Below are 20,772 nucleotides of genomic sequence, written 5' to 3'. Positions count from 1 at the left end.
TAGATCAAATGCTGCCCTACTGTATTAATTTTTGTCCCCCGGTATAACTGCTCCCTGGTGTCAGATTTAATTTATGCCCCACTATATGCCCCCCATTTTTATTTGCTACCCAATATATGAATCCTAATTCTTGCCCACCGTATTTCTACTCTCCGCCATCCGAGATCTTACTACCTGGGGTTCTGCCTAATTTTGGGACTCAAGAATCACACTGCAAACATTCCAAGAGCATACTGAGCACAGACCTGGTCGTAATTACTTGAAACCAGACTGCCCCGTATAAAAGGTCAGTATCAAAATGACCGGCACAAGCAAGGACCACCAGATGAGAAGGTATCTATCAAAGAACCATTGAAATCACTAAAAGACAACAGATCTATGCATCACCCTTCAGTCCGTCAAAATACCTTTATTCAATGTAAAATCATTAGGTAAACAAAGATATCAACATTGCCAATCAACATCACCAGAAGTGTGCATACTTTAAGAGATTGCAACAAACCGTAAGGCCCAAATATCTAGAGTATACATCCCATACCACCTACCGACACACCCACCTCACAGCACAATAGAGGCTAGAGGCGAACTACCCAGAAGGAGACACTATGATTGGAAAGAGTAGGAGGAGATTAAAGTTCCACTCACAAAAAGGGCCCCAACTGGTGCACGCATGCGCTAGACCTGGAACACTCACCCCATCCAGGTGGAACGGATGCTCCCTCCTACCGCTGCAAATAAGCATCTCCAGATAACAGCAGAAAAGGGCCAGTAACTGACGAATCTGACAATCTCGCCCTCTTTCTGGATGGTCAAAACGCTTCTTATATGAGGGAAATGGGACATGGCTATGAACTCTTACCCATTCTTATCATAATAAACTGGTGAGGGTTACTGATAAGGGCATTACTGTAATGAGGTTGGTTAGGGAAGCTCTCATGGGGAGCAATGCTGAAACAACAGATGAGGAGGCCATGTGAGGTGGTAAGGAATAAAACAGGAGAATATCCTTCTACGGTCTAGTTGTCTTGTTACATGGAAACAGACTAAAGATAAAAAAGGGGAAAAAAGACAAAACAGAAGCAGAGGTAGAAGCAGCAGTAGTAGTGGAATAGCGGTGAAAGCAGAAGGACACTAAAGAAACTGACGAGAGAAGCTCAAGTAGCAGTAGGAACTGGAGAAGTTATCAGAGTTGGAGCCGAAGTGGGCTACAGAGGGACTCGAGTACGACAAGGAAAAAAGGGACATGAGGGGAACTTGGGATCGTAGAAATCCCCTTAAACAAGTGGAAGGCTGATATGGCAATAGGTGGCCCGTTCCCAAAAAAAAATACACTGGAGTGGAGGAAACAATTACCCGATTGCAGCACAGTGGCGTACCGATACGCCCGCAAGAGACAGCCAGGCACACCACATTTATTTATCAGCAGCAAGGGCTGAAAGACTGAACTACAGAGGCTTGTCATTAGGAGCAGGGGGCCGAACCGAGAAGCCGACGACGTGAAAGAGCGCTGATGCAGCACACCTCCCTTGGACACCTAACTCCATGTTTTGTCAGCAGCCCGTACCACTCTTTAAACAAGAGACGGGCAGGAAAGAACGGACGGCGTTCCCCGCGAGAGTTTAAATTCGGTGGTGCGGACACCGGTGTGAAGGTAGACTGCAGAGCCGCAGAGCTCCCACAACTACGGAGCTAATCGAAGCGAGGCGACAAATCGGAGAAATTATAACTTTCCCAGGTAGAAAGGCTTGGAAGGACAGGACCTGGCAAATATACAAGTCCCTGATCAGACGATTAGCTATAGGTAGTGCTGGGCAGGAGCGTGAACACAGCCTATTGAGAAAGCAGCACTAACAAAGACAGACCTGGAATATTCAAGATTAAGAACATTGCTCTTCCTCGTCCCAGTGGTTTGCAAAATAAAACAGCCAGGAGAGTAAACCAAGACTGTCACAGAAAGGAAAACAATGACCGCGGGAAGAACAGAATACCCCTGGAAATAAGAATTGTTTCTGGCTTATGAAAGGAAAAGAACAAACAATGCCAAGAAAAGTGGATTATTTTCTTGACGTGACTTGCTAAACAGGAAGCTGGGGTTTTGGAGGACGCCATATCCCTTTGAACATTAACTATCACTGTATTGGAATATTATTTTGCATCACTTTTATGACACCAGAAGTACTGTGGACTTTTTTTGTTGAGTGAAATCACAAGACATATGATGCTTTAAAGAAGAAGCTATCCTAGGTTTTCTTGAACACAGACAGACATTTCGCTTTGGGGACATTCTGACATGGCCACCAATTATATTCCTTCAGGCAGGGAAACCCCTCTTAGCATTAGGGACAGAGGCCTTTTTACATCCCTTATATTATTTAACAAAATCTTTATTAAGAAACATGCCACTGCTGTGCCCAAGTCTTACTTTTGATTCCTCACAGAATTCATTATAAAGGACAGGCATCACTAAGTTTGAACATGTGCTCCTCTCAAGCAACCACAAAGAGGTAATGGGTAGAAGGTGCACACCTTGTGTATGAAAGAGTTCAAGATAGTAAGTTAGTCCAGACAAGCAACTACAGGCCAAAATAACATGTGGACCCAATATGTAATCTACTAGAACCATTCAACAAGAAACGCCATGCCAGTGAAGGAGTCACCCACAACCACTGGGCCAGCTAAACACAATAACACAAAGGAGATGGCAAACCCAGAGGATAAGACTAACAGAGCCACAAGCTGCATCTGAATGGGAATGCCAGCTGATCACATTGATTCACTGCAACCTGATCAACACTTACATGTCAAACCAGAACTGAGATCCACAAAATCCTCAGAGGAACCAACATTTGATAATTCCAAAACTTGGTTACCAGATGGTTATGAGGTAGAAGGACAAGAATCTTAACTAATTTAAAATCCTCAAGGCCATTTGCCAATTCATTAGAATGAAAAGCAATAAAGAAAAGATCATATGAAAAAGAGGCTTACGTTCTTAGCATGATGCCAAGTCAGAGGCATGTAAAGCATGTGTTCGTATACAACCCGGTACTCACAGGGAAAGAGATGAAGTACTTTTGCAGGTTTAGTCCACAACTGGAAAGACAATCCCGTGTTAATTGATAAGGAAAGGCCTCCAACTATATTTTGCATCAGAGCTAACACAAGATGACGTAATCATCTACAGTGTGTAATACGAGCCAGGAATAATAAGTGACAAGGTGGAAAGCGCACCTGTTCCGAAGGTATAACATGAGTGGAAGGAGAGACTTCGGGTTAGACAATATTGTGGCAAGCATCCAAGGGGGCCAGAAACTTGAGGTTCCTCAAATAGCCCCATATTGTAAATGGCAGCATTACTATAATGGCCTTAGATCTTTTGAAGGCCATAGGGCATACTGGCTTGAAACAAAAAGGCTCTGCTCGGGGTAACACACAGTAAAGCTGGTAAGGAGACTATTACATTCTTAAAACAGCTTCACATTCATAACACATGATTAACTAACGCACTTTACATATTTTAAAAAATAAAGATCTGACAAGGTGATTGCAGACATTAGCCAGCAGAAAGAAAAGGTGACAAAGAACAAGTTACTCTCTTACCTGGTAACGTTCTTTCGATGGGATGGTCCAACGACATATTCCATATCTATGACCGTAATCACCACAGCTGTGCTGCTTCGGAAAACTTTCGGCATCTGCGTCCTGCGTTGATGACTGCGATACGCTGTCCTCGAGGGCCTCCGTCAACCCGACGTCAGCGGATGTTATAAGTAGGACGCACGACGCCCGTAGCCTTAGTTGTAGTTTTTTCCCCCAGAACGTGTGACACCAAACTACTGCCAGTAGGACCACAGAAAGCCTTGCGGAAACGTAAGCTGCAATCGCATAAGAAATTCTGTAGCGGGGCAGGTAGGGAGGGAGCGATATGGAATATGTCGTCAGACCATCCCGTCGAAAGAATGTTACCAGGTAATAACTTGTTCTTCGAGGGGATTGGGTCCTCCGACGTATTCCATATCTATGACAGACTCCCAAAGCAGTACCAACGTATGGAGGAGGGAAAAAGAATTTAGAATATAGAAATTTAGAATATAGAAATTTAGAATGTCCAATCAAATTGCAGAGTAAAGGACTGCCTTGCCAAAGGCCAGATCCTGCCCATGGATGGAATCTAGGGAGTATTGTCGTACAAAAGTATGTACCGAAGACCAAGTGGCTGCTTCACAGATGTTTCGAATAGGAACGCCCCTCTGCAGGGCAGTAGAGGCAGCCATACCCTAGTAGAATGAGGGTCCTTACCCGCCAAGCGGTAACATTCAGAAATTGCCAAGATAATCCATCTAGACAAAGTCTGCTTAGTAACAGCTTGTCCCAAACGCCTTCCAGCGTAACCTATAAAGAGCTGATCGTCCACTCTGACCCGGGACATGCGTGAAATGTAGAAACTTAAAGCTCTCCTAGGATCCAACCTATGGAGCCTCTCCTCTTCCTTACCAGGATGCGGAGGAGGATAGAACGCCGGAAGAACGACCTTCTGGCTTAAATGAAATTCCGAGACAACTTTCGGAAGAAAGGAAGGACGAACTCCAAGGACAACCCTGTCCTTATGAAACACAGTGAAGGGTGGCTTAACTGAAAGTGCCTGCAACTCACTCACTCTGCGAGCGGAAGTGACCGCAACTAAAAAAAACAGTTTTAAGGGTTAACAGTCTCAAAGGACAAGAATGTAAAGGCTCAAATGGAGCACTCATTAGGAATTTTAGAACAAGGTTCAAATCCCAACCAGGCAGCTGGAAAGGTGATGGCGGAAACACATTAGTGAGCCCTTTGAGAAACTGAAAAATTAAAGGAATTTTGAAATAAGAACACTCGGACGAGTGCTTAAATATGGACAGCGCCGCCAGGTAACCTTTAATGGTACCCACTTGCAGGCCCTTGTGGGCTAACGAAAGCAAAAAAAGCCACAGGAATGTCACATGAAAAAGGATCCACATTCTTAACCTTGCACCAGTCGCAGAACTTTCTCCAACAGCAACGGTACAGGGACTTAGTTGCAGGCCGCCTGGCCGAAAGCAACACCTCCATCACGTCTTCAGGAAGGTCCCAATACTTATAACTCAACCTTTCAGAAGCAAAGCGTGAAGGTTGAGGGATCCGACCTCTGGATGGAGAACCTGATCACCCCCCTCCCGTGAGAGCAGATCGTCTCGGTAGGGAAGACGACATGGAGGGCAGATGGACAAGTCGAGAAGGTCCGGGTACCACGTTCTCCGGGACCATGCTGGAGCAACGAGGATCATCTGGGAACCAAACCTCCGTAACCTCTGCAGCAGTTGCGGGATGATGGGGACTGGAGGAAACGCGTACAACAGTGGGAAGGACCACTCCACCACGAATGCGTCTCCTAAGGCTCCTCTTGGAGGAAATCCCCACGAGCAGAACTTTTCACACTTCCGGTTGACACTGGAGACGAAGAGATCCAGTTGAGGGTTCCCCCAAACGGCAAAGATCTCCAGGAGAATCTCCTGAGCCAGCTCCCACTCGTGAGAGATCGCGCTCTGCCTGCTCAGAGCGTCCGCCGTCTCCTTTTCGTCTCCGGCCAGATGAACTGCCGAGATCGAAATTTCCTGCTGGATGGCCCAGAACCAGAGCTGCATCGCCTTCCTGCACAGAGGAAGTGACCCAGCCCCCTGCATTTTGTTGAGGTAGTGCATGGCCAACGTGTTGTCCGTCAGAATCAGGACATTCTTTCCTCGCACAGTCGGCAGAAAAGCCTTCAGGGCAAGCCTGATGGCCCTCAGCTCCAACAGATTGATATGAGTCTGGACTCCGATGGAGACCAACTACCGCTGACTGAACTCGTTGGCATGAGCTCCCCCATCCCGTGAGGGATGCGTCCGTCACGATCGTCACCTCCGGCCAGGGTAGCCAAAATGGAGCCCCCCTCAACAGATTGCGATTGACGGCCCACCACAGAAGGGGGTCCCACATCCTGCCTGAGGACTGTGACCACTGCATCTTGAGGGCCCATTGCAGAGATCTCATCCACAACCTGGCCTCTGGCACCAGAAGAATGCAGGATGCCATGAGGCCGAGCAGTCTCAATAACTCGAACGCTGGGAGACTCTGGGCATGTTGAAACTTGTGCACCATCTGCTGAATGTGATGAGCCCTCACCTGGGGAGGAAAACACTGCCCCAGCGACGTGTTGAGCACTGCTCCGATATACTGGAGCCACTGAGTTGGCGTCAAGTGGGACTTCTTTAACTTGAGGGAGAAGCCCAGCATGTGAAGGGAGTGGCAGGTGATGGACAGATGATCCAGGACCTTCTCGGGAGAGCGCGCCCTGATCAACCAATCTTCCAGGTAGGTGTAGACGTGAATCCCCCCCTTTCCGAGATACGCTGCCACCACCACCATGAGCTTGGTGAAGACCCTCGGGCGGAGGTCAATCCGAACGGCAGGACCCGAAACTGAAAGTGCGAGTCGCCAACCGCAAACCTCAGGTACTGCTTGTGCTTGGGATGGATCGGCACATGAAATTAAGCGTCCTTGAGGTCGAGCGTCACCAACCAGTCCTGAAGTTGAAGGGCCTGGAGGACTTGAGAAAGAGTAACCATATTGAACTTGTCCTTCCTGAGGAACTTGTTCAAACCGCGCAAGTCCATGATGGGTCTCAATCCCCAGTCTTTCTTTGAAATCAGGGGAATACCATCCCTTGTTCCTCTCCGCTACAGGCACCAGTTCTATAGCACCTTTCTCCAGCAGGGATTGTATTTCCCGTGCAAGGAGCAGATCCGGACTCTTCAAAGAGAGATTCCCTGGTGGATTGTTGCGAGGCCTCTGCCGGAAAGGAAGACAGTAGCCGTGGGCTATTATCTCTCGAACCCACACATCTGAAGTAATGGCACGCCACTCTACAAGATGCTGCGCCAGCCTTCCCCCAACCGGCGGGACATGGCCTCATGTCTGAGCTGAAGCGGCAGTGCCTGAGGGCAAAGAGGCAACTGCCCGAGCAGCTTTGGCACCTCGAGTACCCCAATTTCCACCTCTAGTACTCCTACGGTGGCCCCTTTGACTTGCAGCTCCTCTCGATTTACCAAAGGATGAGTAATATCGAAAGGAACCTCCCCTCCATTGCTGTCCCCTAGGACGAAAAGGCGGAGGTTGGCAAACTGCAGCGCTCAACGACTTCGCTGCAGCTTTGGAGGTCTGCAACCTCTCAAGGCTCTCGTCAGCCTTGCTGCCAAAAAGATGTTCACCATCAAAGGGCATGTTGAGGAGCTGGGCTTGCACATCCGGAGCAAACCCCGACTTCCGCAACCACACAAACCTGCATATTACGGTGCTCGCCGCCATGGACCGGCTGACACAATCTGCCATGTCCAGACCCGACTGAACAGACTCACACATGGCATCCTTGCCATCCTGTACAATAGCAAGACAACCATCCCGTTCCTCCCCTTCGGGAATATGTTCAGCCGCTAACGAAATACAGTTCCACAGAGAGTGCGTGAAACGTGACAAGGCACACACGGAGTTGGCTGCCTGTAAAGCCATACCCCCCGAAGAAAACACTTTCTTCGCCCAGCCATCAAACCGCTTGTCATCCCTATCAGGAGGGATGGTAGGGTACGACGCCTGCTTTGCTGGGGCCGTAGCTGCCTGCACCAGCAAACTCTCTGGAGTGTGGTGCGTGGTCAAGAAGCAGGCGTCGCTACTGGCTGGGCGGTATTTTCGCGGCAAAGACTTGCTCACTGCCGGGAGGCTCTCCGGAGCAGTCCAAGCTGCTGCCACCCTCCTCTGCAAGGCCATATGGAATGGCAGTACCGGGTCAGTTGGTGGACCTTGGTCGGGGCTATTCGTCAGGTCATCGTGCAGAAAATCCACTAGTGGCGCCGACCACAAGTATTCCGTAACCCTTGACATAAGGCGCCGGTACAAGGACTCGTCATGGGTGCCAGGCTCGGCCTAAAGAACTCCACCTCCAGAGAGGTGTCCAGACCACTGGTGTCGTGCAACGACTGACGCAGGTCTTAAATCTGGCTATGACCAGACAAAATCTCGTCAGGTACCTCCTCAGGAACCATACCTTCCTCAGACCTTTCATCCACCTCAGAAATATAATCCAGAGGCTGGAATGAGGGCACAGAAAAAGGGACAGACATTTTTAGCCTTGGCCAGAGCCTTTCTAGAGGGTTCTACCGTGCCATGGTGTACCTCCGACAAAGCAGCCGCAAAAGGCGTAGATGGAATCGGCGTTGACCGCTTCGACACAGTCCTCGAGGGCAGAGCCCCGAGCGTGTCCTTCGACAGCCTGGGCGCCGATGACGTCAACGGCTTCCTCGGAGGCTGAGCCTCGAGAGAGTCCTGACGACCTCAGCGCCGATGTCTTCTTCGAAGACCTCACAGGCTCAGACTGTCTCAAGGGCGTCGAGGACCAGGACCTGTAACGGTCATGTCTAGAGCGACCATCCTTGTCTGCCTCGAAGGTGCCCGGTGATCGCGACGACCGCTCGAGCCCAAAGGCAACGAGAGTGGCGTCTGTAGCACGGTCACGGCCGGCGTCTTTCGATGGAGCGGACGAACCGGAGCCCTGCGGCTGAAAAATCGCCAACATCTCCTGCCGAAATCAATCCCATTCTGCAGGAGTGGAATGCTTGCTGGGACAAGCTACCCACCAACGGGCAGAGTCCTCGGACGAGGAAGGCGACCAATGCCAGGGCTTCCGTGAGAGTCTCGAAAAGGCAGTAGAATGGCGGGACCTACTCCTGGACCGAGACACCCTCCCCCCGGACTTATGCCAACGATGCGGAGAGTCGGCCCTCGAATCGTCAGTCGAAAGCCCAGTGGATCCTGACTTCCGGGGCTTGGCCTCCTTACCTACAGAAAGCTTCTTCTTAGGCTCCCGCAAGGCCTTCGATGTAAGTGACCGGCAGTCTACACAGTCATTCGTGTCGTAGTCCTCCCCGAGGCACCAGAGACATGCGTCGTGCAAATCAGTCAATGACATCTTGGACCCGCAGTCCCGACACTTCTTAAAACCCGGCTGCGGGGTGGAAGACGACGAAGACATCATGGAAACTTCACAACGAACATGTTCGAAGAACCGAAAGAAGAGAACTCAGAAGAACCGAGGCGCGCCGAGATCTCCGAAGCAAACACGTTCGCGGAAAAAACGGAACTGAGGCTACGGGCGTCGAGCTTATGACATCCGGAGACGTCAGCTCGACGGAGGCCCTCGAGGACAGCGTATCGACATCGACGCAGGACGCAGAAAATGTTCCGAAGCAGCACAGCTGTGGTGATTACTGTCATAGATATGGAATACGTCGGAGGACCCAATCCCCTCGAAAGGCATTGTTTTACCTAAAAGGTGCAAATAGGACTGTGGCAAATCAATAACCAAGTTTTGTTTGAAAAAAATTCTAAACAGGCATTACAATCTAGTAAATCAAAAGATGCTTTTTATAACCTTTTTTGGAGAATCAGCATACTTAATAAAGTGGATAATATCAACCAAGTATAGATAATCACACAAGAATAGTGAACAGAGTTTTGTTTGCATAGTGATAATGTTAAAGATAAAGACTGCCCCTCCCCACCCCGACACAAATAAAATGGCCTCGAACTATAGGGTTCATTGACATTTCTCTAGTCAGCAATCTGAGAAAACTAAGGAAAGATGCCAGAACATTTCACAGAACTCTCCTCAGAAGCACCAAGCTAGTCGACCACAGGCTGGTGCAACATCTACGGTAAGGTAAATAATTGTTGGCCGATATGCATAGTACAATAAAACAAATAGTATACATTTATACATGAATGGTCCATTTGTAGGTACAAAAACAAGAAGAGTGTATAGACATGTTGGGCAGAAGACAAGCTACCAGCTGAAAAGTTGGGATTTTTAACAATAGAGAAACTAGATTGGCAATAAGTAAGGAAAAGTAAATATATGAAAATATATTAAGGAGAAAGCCAAGTACATAGTAACAAATGTTTATGGAAATCATGTAGCACAAACTATTGACCCAACAGTGCGTATTCGGTGTACCATTTGTGTTATATTCACAAAAACATGCAATGTTATAAAATCTATTCAATCAACTGAATTGCTTCTAACATATTGTCTGTCCTTGGTCCACTGCCATTTTGTCTGTCCTTGGTCCACTGCTCTTCACTATCTATACTTCAGCTCTTGGCGTCCTAATCTCCTCTTACGGTTTAGAGGAGATCAGAGTCCTATCATCTCTTCGCTGACAGTCCAATCTTCTCCTTTCACTCCTTATCCGATGAGCGGTTGTCAAAAATGTCAAACTGTCCCTCCGCCATCAAATATTGGATTGTGCCTTACTCGCTCAAGCTCAACTCCACTAAGACTGAAGTTGTCTATTTAGCAGCCAAACAGGTTATCTCTTCCTCTCCCCCTCCTCTTCGTTTATCTCCGGACTACTTTCCTTACTCTGCTTCTGCTCGTAACCTTGGTGTGATCTCCGATCCGTCACACAACTTCTCGCTCTTCATCTCCAAATCCGCTACTGCAGCCAGACTCAACCCCCTCAATAGCAGTAAAATCTGTCAGTCTTCCTTTCAATACTGTTAAACAGCCAATAACCTAATTAGTTCTTTCTAGATCGGACTACTGTGGCAATCTCTTCCATGGCATACCTAACTATGCTTTTTCACCTCTGGTCAAAGTCCTCAACTTCGCAGACCGCACCCTTTTCAATCTTTCTCGCTTAAGCTCTACCTCCTCTTCCCCTTGCCAGATTGTCTGTCATCTATGAAATAAAGGACCAAGTATAAACTTATCTTCAAAACTATCCATGGACTCACCCAGCCCTACCTCTCTGCTCATTTCACTCTCTTACTCGTTATGATCACCCTTCACTCACCTTCTTTCCACAACTCAAGCCCCCTGGGCTTCCCATTTGTGTCTGCCATCTTTCTCTCCTCTGGAACCCTCCCCCTCTCCATGGTAGTCCAACTCTACCACTATGTAAACTGTACCTCAAAAGGTCTCCTTTCCGAATAACCAGTTATTCAGCACTCCTGCATCACCCAGTTGTCCTCTATCCCTACTCTTCATAGACAACCCTACAGCACTTTTCAATCAACCCCTCCATCCTTAATTGAGCTTTTTCTCCACCACTCTGTTCCTATGTCATCCTGTCTTGATCCCTGGTTTATGATTCCACCATCCCCTCCAACATCTGGTCTTCAAGTCACATTCTCTCACCCCATTGTAAAGGACCCATGTCCTCTGCTACGTTATCAATGGCAAATTATGCCAACAATGAATTGCTTTCTCTGTGACTTTTATTAATGTAAAAACACATTTTGTAAGCAGGTTTTGCCCCTTAAAACATTTTGAAGACCATGTTACTAGTGAGGGGTTAGAATACAGCATAATATTAGAGTTTTGACACCATGCAGGGCTAAATTGAGTAGATTCATTTTTGTTTTCTTAAATGTGTTTTTACACAGCACTTTCAAACTCCATCCTTCTGCTTTATTGGAACTACAATGTTAGCATTCGCCATTTAAACTCTGTACTCTACCTATCTTTGCACCTTGACAAACACTAATCAGGGAGCAAAAGGTCAAGTTGTAAGCTACTAACCAGCCATAATAGTTATTTATCCCCATCTGTGAAGGGCAGTTTCCAAAATTCACACAGCACATCGTTATTACCCTCCAAGAGTGAATTATAACTCAATAGCCAGTGGAGTGACCACGTGTTGTGGCCTGTTCCCAATTATGCATCATTAAAACAACAATTGGCTACGAGGCATGTCTATCCTCCCCAGTTACACTCTTCTAGGGGGCTTCAAACACCTCCTTTCCACTTACAAGCGACAGGGCCGAAGGGGAAAAAAAACCCAGTCCCTAAAACACTTACCTTGTTGCTTTTCGTAAGTCAATTGAAGGAGTAGGTGACTCAAAGCGCTGAACACATTTTGGATCAATTGTATGGAATGCAATGGCTTCTTCCTGAGACAGAGTAAAGCAGCATGGCCCAATAGAAGGACCCAACGCTATGAGAACATCCTTCTTGCTGCACCCAAACTCTGACACCATTGCATTTACTGTTGCCATTGCAACTCCAAGAAGAGTGCCTTTCCATCCTGGAATAAAACAAAACTGTGCGTCAAAATTAACTATTACTAGACCAGATCAAACAGCATGTTTCACAGATGGATTAATCTTCCGGTACCTTCTATGTACAGGTCACATGTATTCCCTAAATTTCAATTATCGATCTCTCGCCAGAATAACAAAATCAGGAAATTCTTCCAGGTGTTGGAACAGTTTTTCTGAAGTCCAACTAGGGGCTTGGTAAAACCATTCAATTGAGACAATACAAGACTCCACTTTTAATATAAGGCTGTACGACCAGAGTTCATGGTAGCGTAGACAGAGCAGCCAGGCTTATCTTAGGAGGGCGAAAGGGCTGTAGAATCAGTACAAAGAAATTGTAGTACACATATGGTCCAAAGAAACATTGAAACACTATGTACTGTAAAAATAAAGGGTTTATTTAAATACAAGTAGACCAAGGTAAATCTTGGGTCAATTAGTAACATCACTAATATAACCACAATTATAAAAACACAATGCTTTAAAGTGCAGACCAAAGCATAGACCTTGTTTTGAACACCAACGGTATTTCTAGGCAAGTCAGACATTAATTTACACATTTAGTATAGGGCACACCTATTCATGGGGAGTAAAAACCATTAGTTACTTTTAGATTACTTTCTGTAATAAAGGGTAGTAGACCCCGTCGGTTATGCTGTGACGCTCAGCAAAGAAATCACAATCAACCAACCCTGTTACCAGGATACTTTTCAGATTAGTGGAACACAGATTCAAGGAACAGTATATACCTATAACTACTTTGAGGATAACAGTTATTCTAGGTGAATAAGACTATGTTGGTGTAATTTACACTTACAGTTGCTTTTCAGCTCAGTGGAACACTGTCTAAGATAAGCAAGAACTCTTTACACTCATTTAGGATTGCACCAGGCAGACCAAGGTCAGCTACGCCTATTCTAGGCAGAAATGTAATATACTATTACAGTTGCTTTTCAGATCAGTGCAACACAGACTGAGGTAAGCAATAACTAACTTATTTTAGGATAGCACACAGCTACCTCAAGGTAAGTAAAACCTATATACTTTTTTTAAAGGAGCTACCAGCAACTTGAAGGTGTGTATAGACCTAAGACTGTTTTAGCATCTGTATGAAACAGACCAGGGAAAGCCAAACCCAATGTTACACTTTAAGAATGACTTAATGTCATTCTAGGTAGGTAAAACCTAAGGCAGACTTATTCTAAACAGGCAACACAGAAAGTTAGGGGAAGCAAGACCCAGTTGGGTAACTTATACACCTATTCTCGAAAAGAAATAGTGAAGCCAACAGCATTACTTTTGGGAAAGAGGCATACCCAATTCACAGGTTAGTAATTAACCTCATATATACACTTTTAAGAATGGCACAACACACATTCAAGGTAAGTAAGATGTTTTGTAACTGCTCAGAGAGTTAGTTATCCACAAACTCTTTCACAAGCAAGTACTTTTCAAACAATTGTTATTCTTTTCAAGACAGAATCATTTACTTATCTAGTTCTTCTCTATTCTATTGCATAAGTTCACCGAGCGGCAGAAGAGGGGCCATAGTGGTCTAGGTGCCAGCTGTAGGCAGGGTGAAATAGGGTTCTGTTGCAGGCAAAGGTCAGAGTTCCTGGGGAAGACTGTTCAAACTAAGTAGTTCACTTTAAAGTTAGTTAGGGTCTAGGGACATCTGAGAAGACACCCTAGGAGGATTCCAGCAGTACCCCAGCCAACAGCACCTCAGCGCAGAAGAGTTGCAGCAGGAAGACTTCAGGATCTGCAGCCAAAAACCTGGTTGATGGATTCCTTTGTCAAGAAGACGGAAGACAGAACTTCTGAAGGGATTTTGAGCAGGGATCAACAGAGAAGGCTTGAGGCAAGAGTTTCTTCATGGCTGAATGCGGCTCTGGTTTTGGCGCCCTTTTCAGGAACCAGAAGAGTGAATATCGCTAGTCAGATTATCGTCGTTTGCAAGGTCCAGCACTCTGATGAGGGGACTTTTAGGACTCAAATCGTCTCTTTGGAGGTCCAGCAGGATGCCACCCAATTTTCAGAATTTGGAAGACTATGCACAGCACAATGGCTTTAGGTCCCAGGGTATTGCAGCCCCGCAAGGTCACAGCACAACGTGGGATGGCTCAAACTGCAAGTCCTCTTGAACCTAGTGGATATCACTGGGATCTGGATCGGGGGGGGGGGGCGGGGGGGTCGTCCATTTTGGGATCCCCAGGTTGATTGGAAGGAAGTGTTATAGCAGGCTCTGGTTACACAGTAGGCTCCCTGGTCACTGAAAATCGCTATGGCCTTCGTTTCTTTCTCTTTCTCTTTGGTTTCAGCTCCAGTGGTCAACTTGTCAGGAGCTTCCAGGTTCTGAGTTTTTATCAGGAACTACATCACAACCTCTGCATTCTCTCTCCACATTTTACAGCAAGGGGCAGTCTGGCTGACCAATCAGGACAGCCAGCCCCCCACTGGGAGTTGTTCCTTTTCAGTCAAGGTGTAAGACAAAGGGCTGTGGAGTTTTGGACTCCTCCCTTGCTTCCTGCACATGTTCTATTTGGAAGTATATGTCGCTTTACTTGGCTGACTCTGTAAATTATCTGTAACTGTTATTACTTCACAGTTTTATCCTTGTATTAATCTGCTCATGCTATGATTATATGTATGTAACTCTATGCATCAAAACTGTCTTGTAATGTGCCCAGATACCCCAGGGTGTGGTGCGCTTTATAAATCAATAAAACAAACACTCTGGAGCCTGGGCGGGGAATCCACAGGATTCCTGCCGAAGACAAAACTGCCACCTAGGTTGTTCCTTCTTAGAATGGCAAGGGAAGACAAACAGCAAGCACACAAGAAATGGCACAAAAAAGGAGGCAACCATTTTAGAAAAATGGTGGCCCTTCCGTGCATCAACGAGGATGAATTAACAGTCTACGAGTAATAAAGACTAATAGGCCGATTCATGGAATCAACGTGCGCCGAAAAAACAGCGCACGCGTGCGAAAACGTGCGATTCGCAGTGAAATAGCGAGAATCGCAGTGCAAGTGCGATTATCGCAGTGCAAGTGCGATTATCGCACAGAAAACATCGCACATCTATTCATGGAAGTCCGTGCACGCGCAAAATGTGGGATGTGCGCTGAAAAAGTGCGCGGCGCACGCTGGCGCACAGGTCATCGAACGCCGTGCGATAAGGCCACAGCGATTTCGCACATAGCGCGGCGCACATAACAAAAGTAGGCGTAACACGGGGCGTCACACGGAGAATGGGGAACAACTCGTGAAAATGTGGGCGTCACGGGGGAAGTACAGGAGGCAAGTGCGGAGAACGCCCACACGCTCGCCTACAACACGTATTCATGGAATCGAATAGGGAAAAACAGCGCACGGCCAAAGACGCGCACAGGCCCATACATGTCCGCCACACGGCGGTAGCGTCCCTGCGCAGGAAAAAAAAGGGCGCCAAAGGCCCACACGCGCGAGAAGGCCCACACGCGATCGGGCCTGGGGGAGCGTGTGCGTGTATTTCAGAGGTGCGCAAGAAGTTTCACACGCGATTGGGCTGCGTGCGGGTATTTCCGGGGTGCACGCAAAGTTTTACACGCGATTGGGCCTGGGGGAGCGTGTGCGTGTATTTCAGAGGTGCGCGAGAAGTTCCACACGCGATTGGCCTGGGCGCGTGTATTTCAGGGGCTCGCGGGTGTTTTCACACGCGATCGGGCCTGGGGGCGGAGCGGGGTACCACTCACCGTCTGCCTTGCGTGTAGAAGAACGCGTAGCCAACACCCGCTGTGAAGTAATAGCGTGTGAACCCCAACGGATGGAAAACACACGCACGGCACGAAAAGCACGTACAGAGCAGTGTAAAGGCACGCGGGATCTCCAAGCCCTGCCAGGGCAACGCCTGTGCGCGAAACGTCACAGACGCGCTTACGCTGTAAGGGCCTTTGGTCCAATTAAATCGCGTACGCGTGCTGACGCGCTTACGCGCTAAGGGCCTTTCCTCGAATTTCACGCTGACGTGCAGGATTTTCACGTGCCAAATCACTCCGTATCAAGCTGGCCACGCGAAAACACACGGAAGACCACGCTCCTGCCCAGAAGGCCGAATTACTGCCCCCCAGTGCCCCGAGCAGCCTCCCACGTGCCATCTGCTGCTGCCTGCCTGCCTGCTGTCACCGTGCCCTGCCATTTGGTGCCTCCACATCAGCCATCTGCAGGGGTCCAGTTGCTGTGTCCACCCCTGCTGGAACAGAAGACTCCCGACTCGGATAACATCGCTCCACAGCCCAGCCCCAAGACCCAATTGCCCACCCACCCCTGCCCCTGGGGTTGCCATGTCGGGCACATCAACATCTGGCACCAGTGGCAACCCCCGGCCAGAGGGGCAGAGGGGCACCAGCTTCACTGCCACCGAAGTTGGTGTCCTGGTGGAGCAAGTCCTGGGGCAGTATGATGCCCTCTTCGGATCGTCCCGCGCCAACAAGGAAGGACGGGAGAGGATCTGGGCCGACTGTGTGGTTGCCATCAACGCGGAGGGGGTGGCAACCCGCACCATCCAGAAGGTCAAGAAGCGCTGGGAGGACTTTAGGTCCAGGACCCTCATAAAGGCCCGGCGCCTCGTGGAGGGGGGCCGGGGCCACATGAGTTCCATCCAGATGAGGGTCCTGGAACGCGTACACCCAGCGCTCCACGCCCAGGTCCTTGAGAGGAGAGCCGTCTGGAGTTGAGCGGTAAGTGGCCAAGCATTGCTGTGAGAGACAGGGCATGTTGCAGTGTGCTGGTTGTCTGATAGTTGCCTGTATGTGTGACATAGGCCATGTACACATGTATGTGTGCAGGGACATCATGGTAATGCATGTGCGACCAGTAATGTGTGAACCGCACGGTTGTTGCATGTGTTTAAATGCGACATGGGGAGCCCTATGTAGATTGTACACATGAGAGCATGGCAGTCTCTGTTCCTGGACATGGGTGGGGGTGAGGGATGGGTGCTGATGCCAGGTACATATATGGTATCCATGTCTGTGTGCCTGACCTGCGTGTCTGACTTGTGAATGCCATGGATGCATGACACATGTCTGACAATTTACAGATTCACTGATGCAGCCTAGTCATCCTTGTATCCACTGTGATTGGGGTGTACGGGGCCAGATGGATGTGACTGAGGTGAAGTGTGTGCATGTGATAGGCATGACCCATGATGCATGTGAGTTCCATTACATTGTATGTTTCGAGAGTCCATTGGACATGTATGGAAATGTCCATGGCATGCACCATGACTGTCACTGTGTGTTTTGCCTGGACTGACATGTGTTGTGGAGGGACATGATGGAAGTGTACTTTGACAGTGGCACTCATCTGCTATTGCTTCCTGTCTAGGGGACCATTGTACAGTACCCTGATGCTTGTGTTCTATGTCTCCCTCTACGCAGCGGCTAGTGAAGAAGAGGGCGGAGACGGCGCTGTGGAGCAAGGCGGCGGGGATGCCCCCACGGCTGCAGCGGAAGGGGTGGGTGAGCCCCCACAGGGGCCTGCTACGGCGGAAGACAGTGAGGAGCCATCCAGGTTGGTGGTTTCCACAGAGGAGGAGGCCGCCACTGAGGCGCACATGGGGCCTGGTGGGGGCATCCCTGCTGGTGCAAGTGGTGCAGTCCAGGGGCAGGGGCAGGAGGCAGCACAGGTAACCGTGGAGGGGCCTGTGCATGTCGCTGTCCCTGACCTTGTGGGTGCACCACCATGCACCAGCAGGGATGCCCCGTCCCAGGCCCGTCCGCAAGTAGAGGGGATGTCCATGTCATCTGACTCCCCTCCACCTGCGGACGAGGGGACCCCTGGCCGTATGGAGAAGGTCCTGATTGGGGTCGCGATGCGCACGGCTGTGATTCGTGATGCCGTGCATGCTTCCCAGGAGGAGCACGCACGTCATCACGAAGAGCACCGTGCCGACGTGGCCCAATTGGGATCGTCCATGTTCGGGGGTTTCCTGCTTGTGTCGGCCAATCTGGCGGCCCTCTCCTCCTCTGTGGAGACTACACCAGTCGTTCTCCTTGCCGTCTTCTGGCCCAGATGCCACCAGGGCCCCCTGTGGACCTGCCCTGACCAATGCAGCCAGCTCGGTGGGGATCCCATCCCTGCCACAGTCGGGAGCGAGAGGTCCAGCAGGGGTGGACACCACAGCAACTGTACCCCAGCAGATGGAGGATGTGCCGGCATCATCAGGCAGGGCACGTGCACGACGGCGTCGGTAGATTCCATCAGCCTGGATGCCGTCGTGCTGGCAGAGGCAGTGGCGTCGGAGGCAGCAACGTGGAAGGCATCATGGCTCGGGGCCATCAACATCGGAGGGGCAGGCATCGGCCGGAGGGCAGGAGGACCCAGGACGGGAAGTGTCTTCCGTGTGGCAGCGGTTGGGCCAGCATATAGGTGCGGAGCGGCGGCGGGCGGAAGAGGCGCGGCTCACAATGGTCAGGGCGGAGAACTCCATGCGGAGGGCCCTGAGGCGGGCCGAGTGCCTCGAGGCAATCCGCAGGGGGTTGGAGGAGGAGATGGCGTCGTCCCTGCGGACCCTCGGGGCCATGGAACAGGACCGCCTCCGGGACATCCAACAGGAGTTCGATGATGCCCTGGCCCGGAACACCACGGAGTGAGCTGCTGGACTTGCCCGCCGCCTTTGTATATAGTTATATAGTTAGTGTTAGGTTTCCTTTAATTTTTTTTTTTTATTTGGTTGCGATTGGACAATGCGCCACATTTTTGTATATAGTTCAGTTTTTAGTTAGTTCTCATAGTTAGGTTTCATTTGGTTGGGCTCATGGACCCGGGATTATCTTGTAAATAGTTCTTCAATGGATTTTTTTATTTTTTGGATTTTTTTCATCGCCATGGAGCAATGGTTTTTGTTTATCATTTACACTTGGATTACTTTTCTGACTGTGACTTTGGACACCATTCATTTTGATTGTGCTGTGTGTTTTTGATTTTTTTCATGGACATTCATCTTCTTTTGGTTGTTTTGCTTTGTGGTTTTTCTCATTTCATTTCCATTCAAGTTGATTTTCAATACATTTTTATTTTCATCCTTCAATGTGTCATATCATCTCATTGCTTTCATGCATGTCATGTTGGGCGTTTTAACATTCACTTGCAGCCATTGTGTGTGACAGACATGTGTTCATTTGCATTATTTACATTGGGTGTGTAACATGTATTTGCCTTTGATATGTGGGTGGATGTGATAGTTGGTTGGGCCTTTTGGCAGGGGAGGATGGCCATTACGGACATGATTGGGGATTGTTGGGACCCAGGTGCAGGGGGGCATGAATGGGACATGGGCGAGGGCCTGGTGGAGGGTGCCCCTGCACTGCTGGGGGGTGGGGAACATGAGTTGGACATGGGTGGGGGCCTGCTGGCAGATGCCCCACAGTGCTGGGGGGTGGGTGACATGAGTTGGATATGGGTGGGGGCCTGCTGGCAGGTGCCCCACAGTGCTGGGGGGTGGGGTGGGGAACATGAGTTGGACATGGGTGGGGGCCTGCTGGCAGGTGCCCCACAGTGCTGTGGGGGGGAACATGAGTTGGACATGGGTGGGGGCCTGATGGCAGGTGCCCCACAGTGCTGGGGGTGGGAGACATGGGTGGGGGCCTGGTGGAGGGTGCCCCTGGTGGCTGGGGGTGCAGGGGGACATGCGTTGGTGGGCAGTAGTGCAAGTTGACATGTGGGTTGGCTGGGGGGCATGGCCATGGTGGATGGGGTGCCTGCAGGACATGTGCAGGGTAGGCCCCTGTGGTGTGAGCCACCTGCAGGGGCTGTGGAGGGTGTAGAGGGAACACCTGGGAGGACCCACACGTGCAATTCACGTGTGGAACTTCCCGCGCACCCCTGAAATACACGCGCCCAGGCCAATCGCGTGTGGAACTTCGCGCGCACCCCTGAGATACACGCGCCCAGGCCAATCGCGTATGGAACTTCTCGCGCACCCCTGAGATACACGCGGCCAGGCCAATCGCGTGTGGAACTTCGCGCGCACCCCTGAGATACACGCGGCCAGGCAAATCGCGTATGGAACTTCTCGCGCACCCCTGAGATACACGCGGCCAGGCCATTCGCGTGTAATACTTCTCGCGCACCCCTGAAATACATGCACACGCTCCCCCAGGCCAGATCGCGTGTGAAACTTCTCGCGCACGCGTGTTCCCGACACCCGTAATACGCGTTCCCCGCTTTGCGTTTGCTGTTTGCCAGTCCGGTAAACTGGTACAGGGTTGGCGCAGCCCTTTGCGATGGTTTTGCGATCTTGATGGCTTTTCCTTGCGCGAGGGCGTTCTTGGGGGCGTAACTGGCACTGCTGCAGGGTCGCTGCGCCACGTCTGCTTTTGGAGGTGAGAATCCATGAATACGCTGTGCGCGGAAATTGATTTTATCGCACGCGGCTGGCGCAGACATTCGCACGGGCACGCTGTGCGCCAGTCGCGTGCGACACTTTTGAGAGGAATTACATGAATCGGCCTGCATGTCATAAAGGTAAAACCACTGCCACCAGCCATTCATGTAAAACTCGCAATTGTAACAACACTTTCACCAGGTAAGACAGGGGGATACACATTGTAGCCCCCCAGCACTCCACATAAGGTGGGGTGT

At 49.6% G+C, this 20,772-nt stretch overlaps 1 protein-coding gene across 2 annotated transcripts in view; it reads right to left on the bottom strand.

The window, feature by feature from the left end:
* LOC138527836 (purine nucleoside phosphorylase LACC1-like) overlaps positions 1-20,772 on the bottom strand; it is a 144,553-nt gene that overhangs the window by 4,587 nt on the left and 119,194 nt on the right. For both annotated transcript variants that reach the window (XM_069639138.1, XM_069639139.1), the window contains exon 5: positions 11,906-12,131. In XM_069639138.1, coding sequence (XP_069495239.1) covers positions 11,906-12,131 — 226 coding nt within the window. The remainder of the gene's footprint in view (positions 1-11,905; positions 12,132-20,772) is intronic.

This window comes from Ambystoma mexicanum, chromosome 7q, assembly GCF_040938575.1.
Source record: "Ambystoma mexicanum isolate Mex_15411 chromosome 7q, UKY_AmexF1_1, whole genome shotgun sequence".
In the NCBI taxonomy this organism is placed as follows: domain Eukaryota; kingdom Metazoa; phylum Chordata; class Amphibia; order Caudata; family Ambystomatidae; genus Ambystoma; species Ambystoma mexicanum.
The sequence above is the reverse complement of the archived record's forward strand: the minus strand, read 5'-3'. Positions and strand labels throughout refer to the sequence as shown.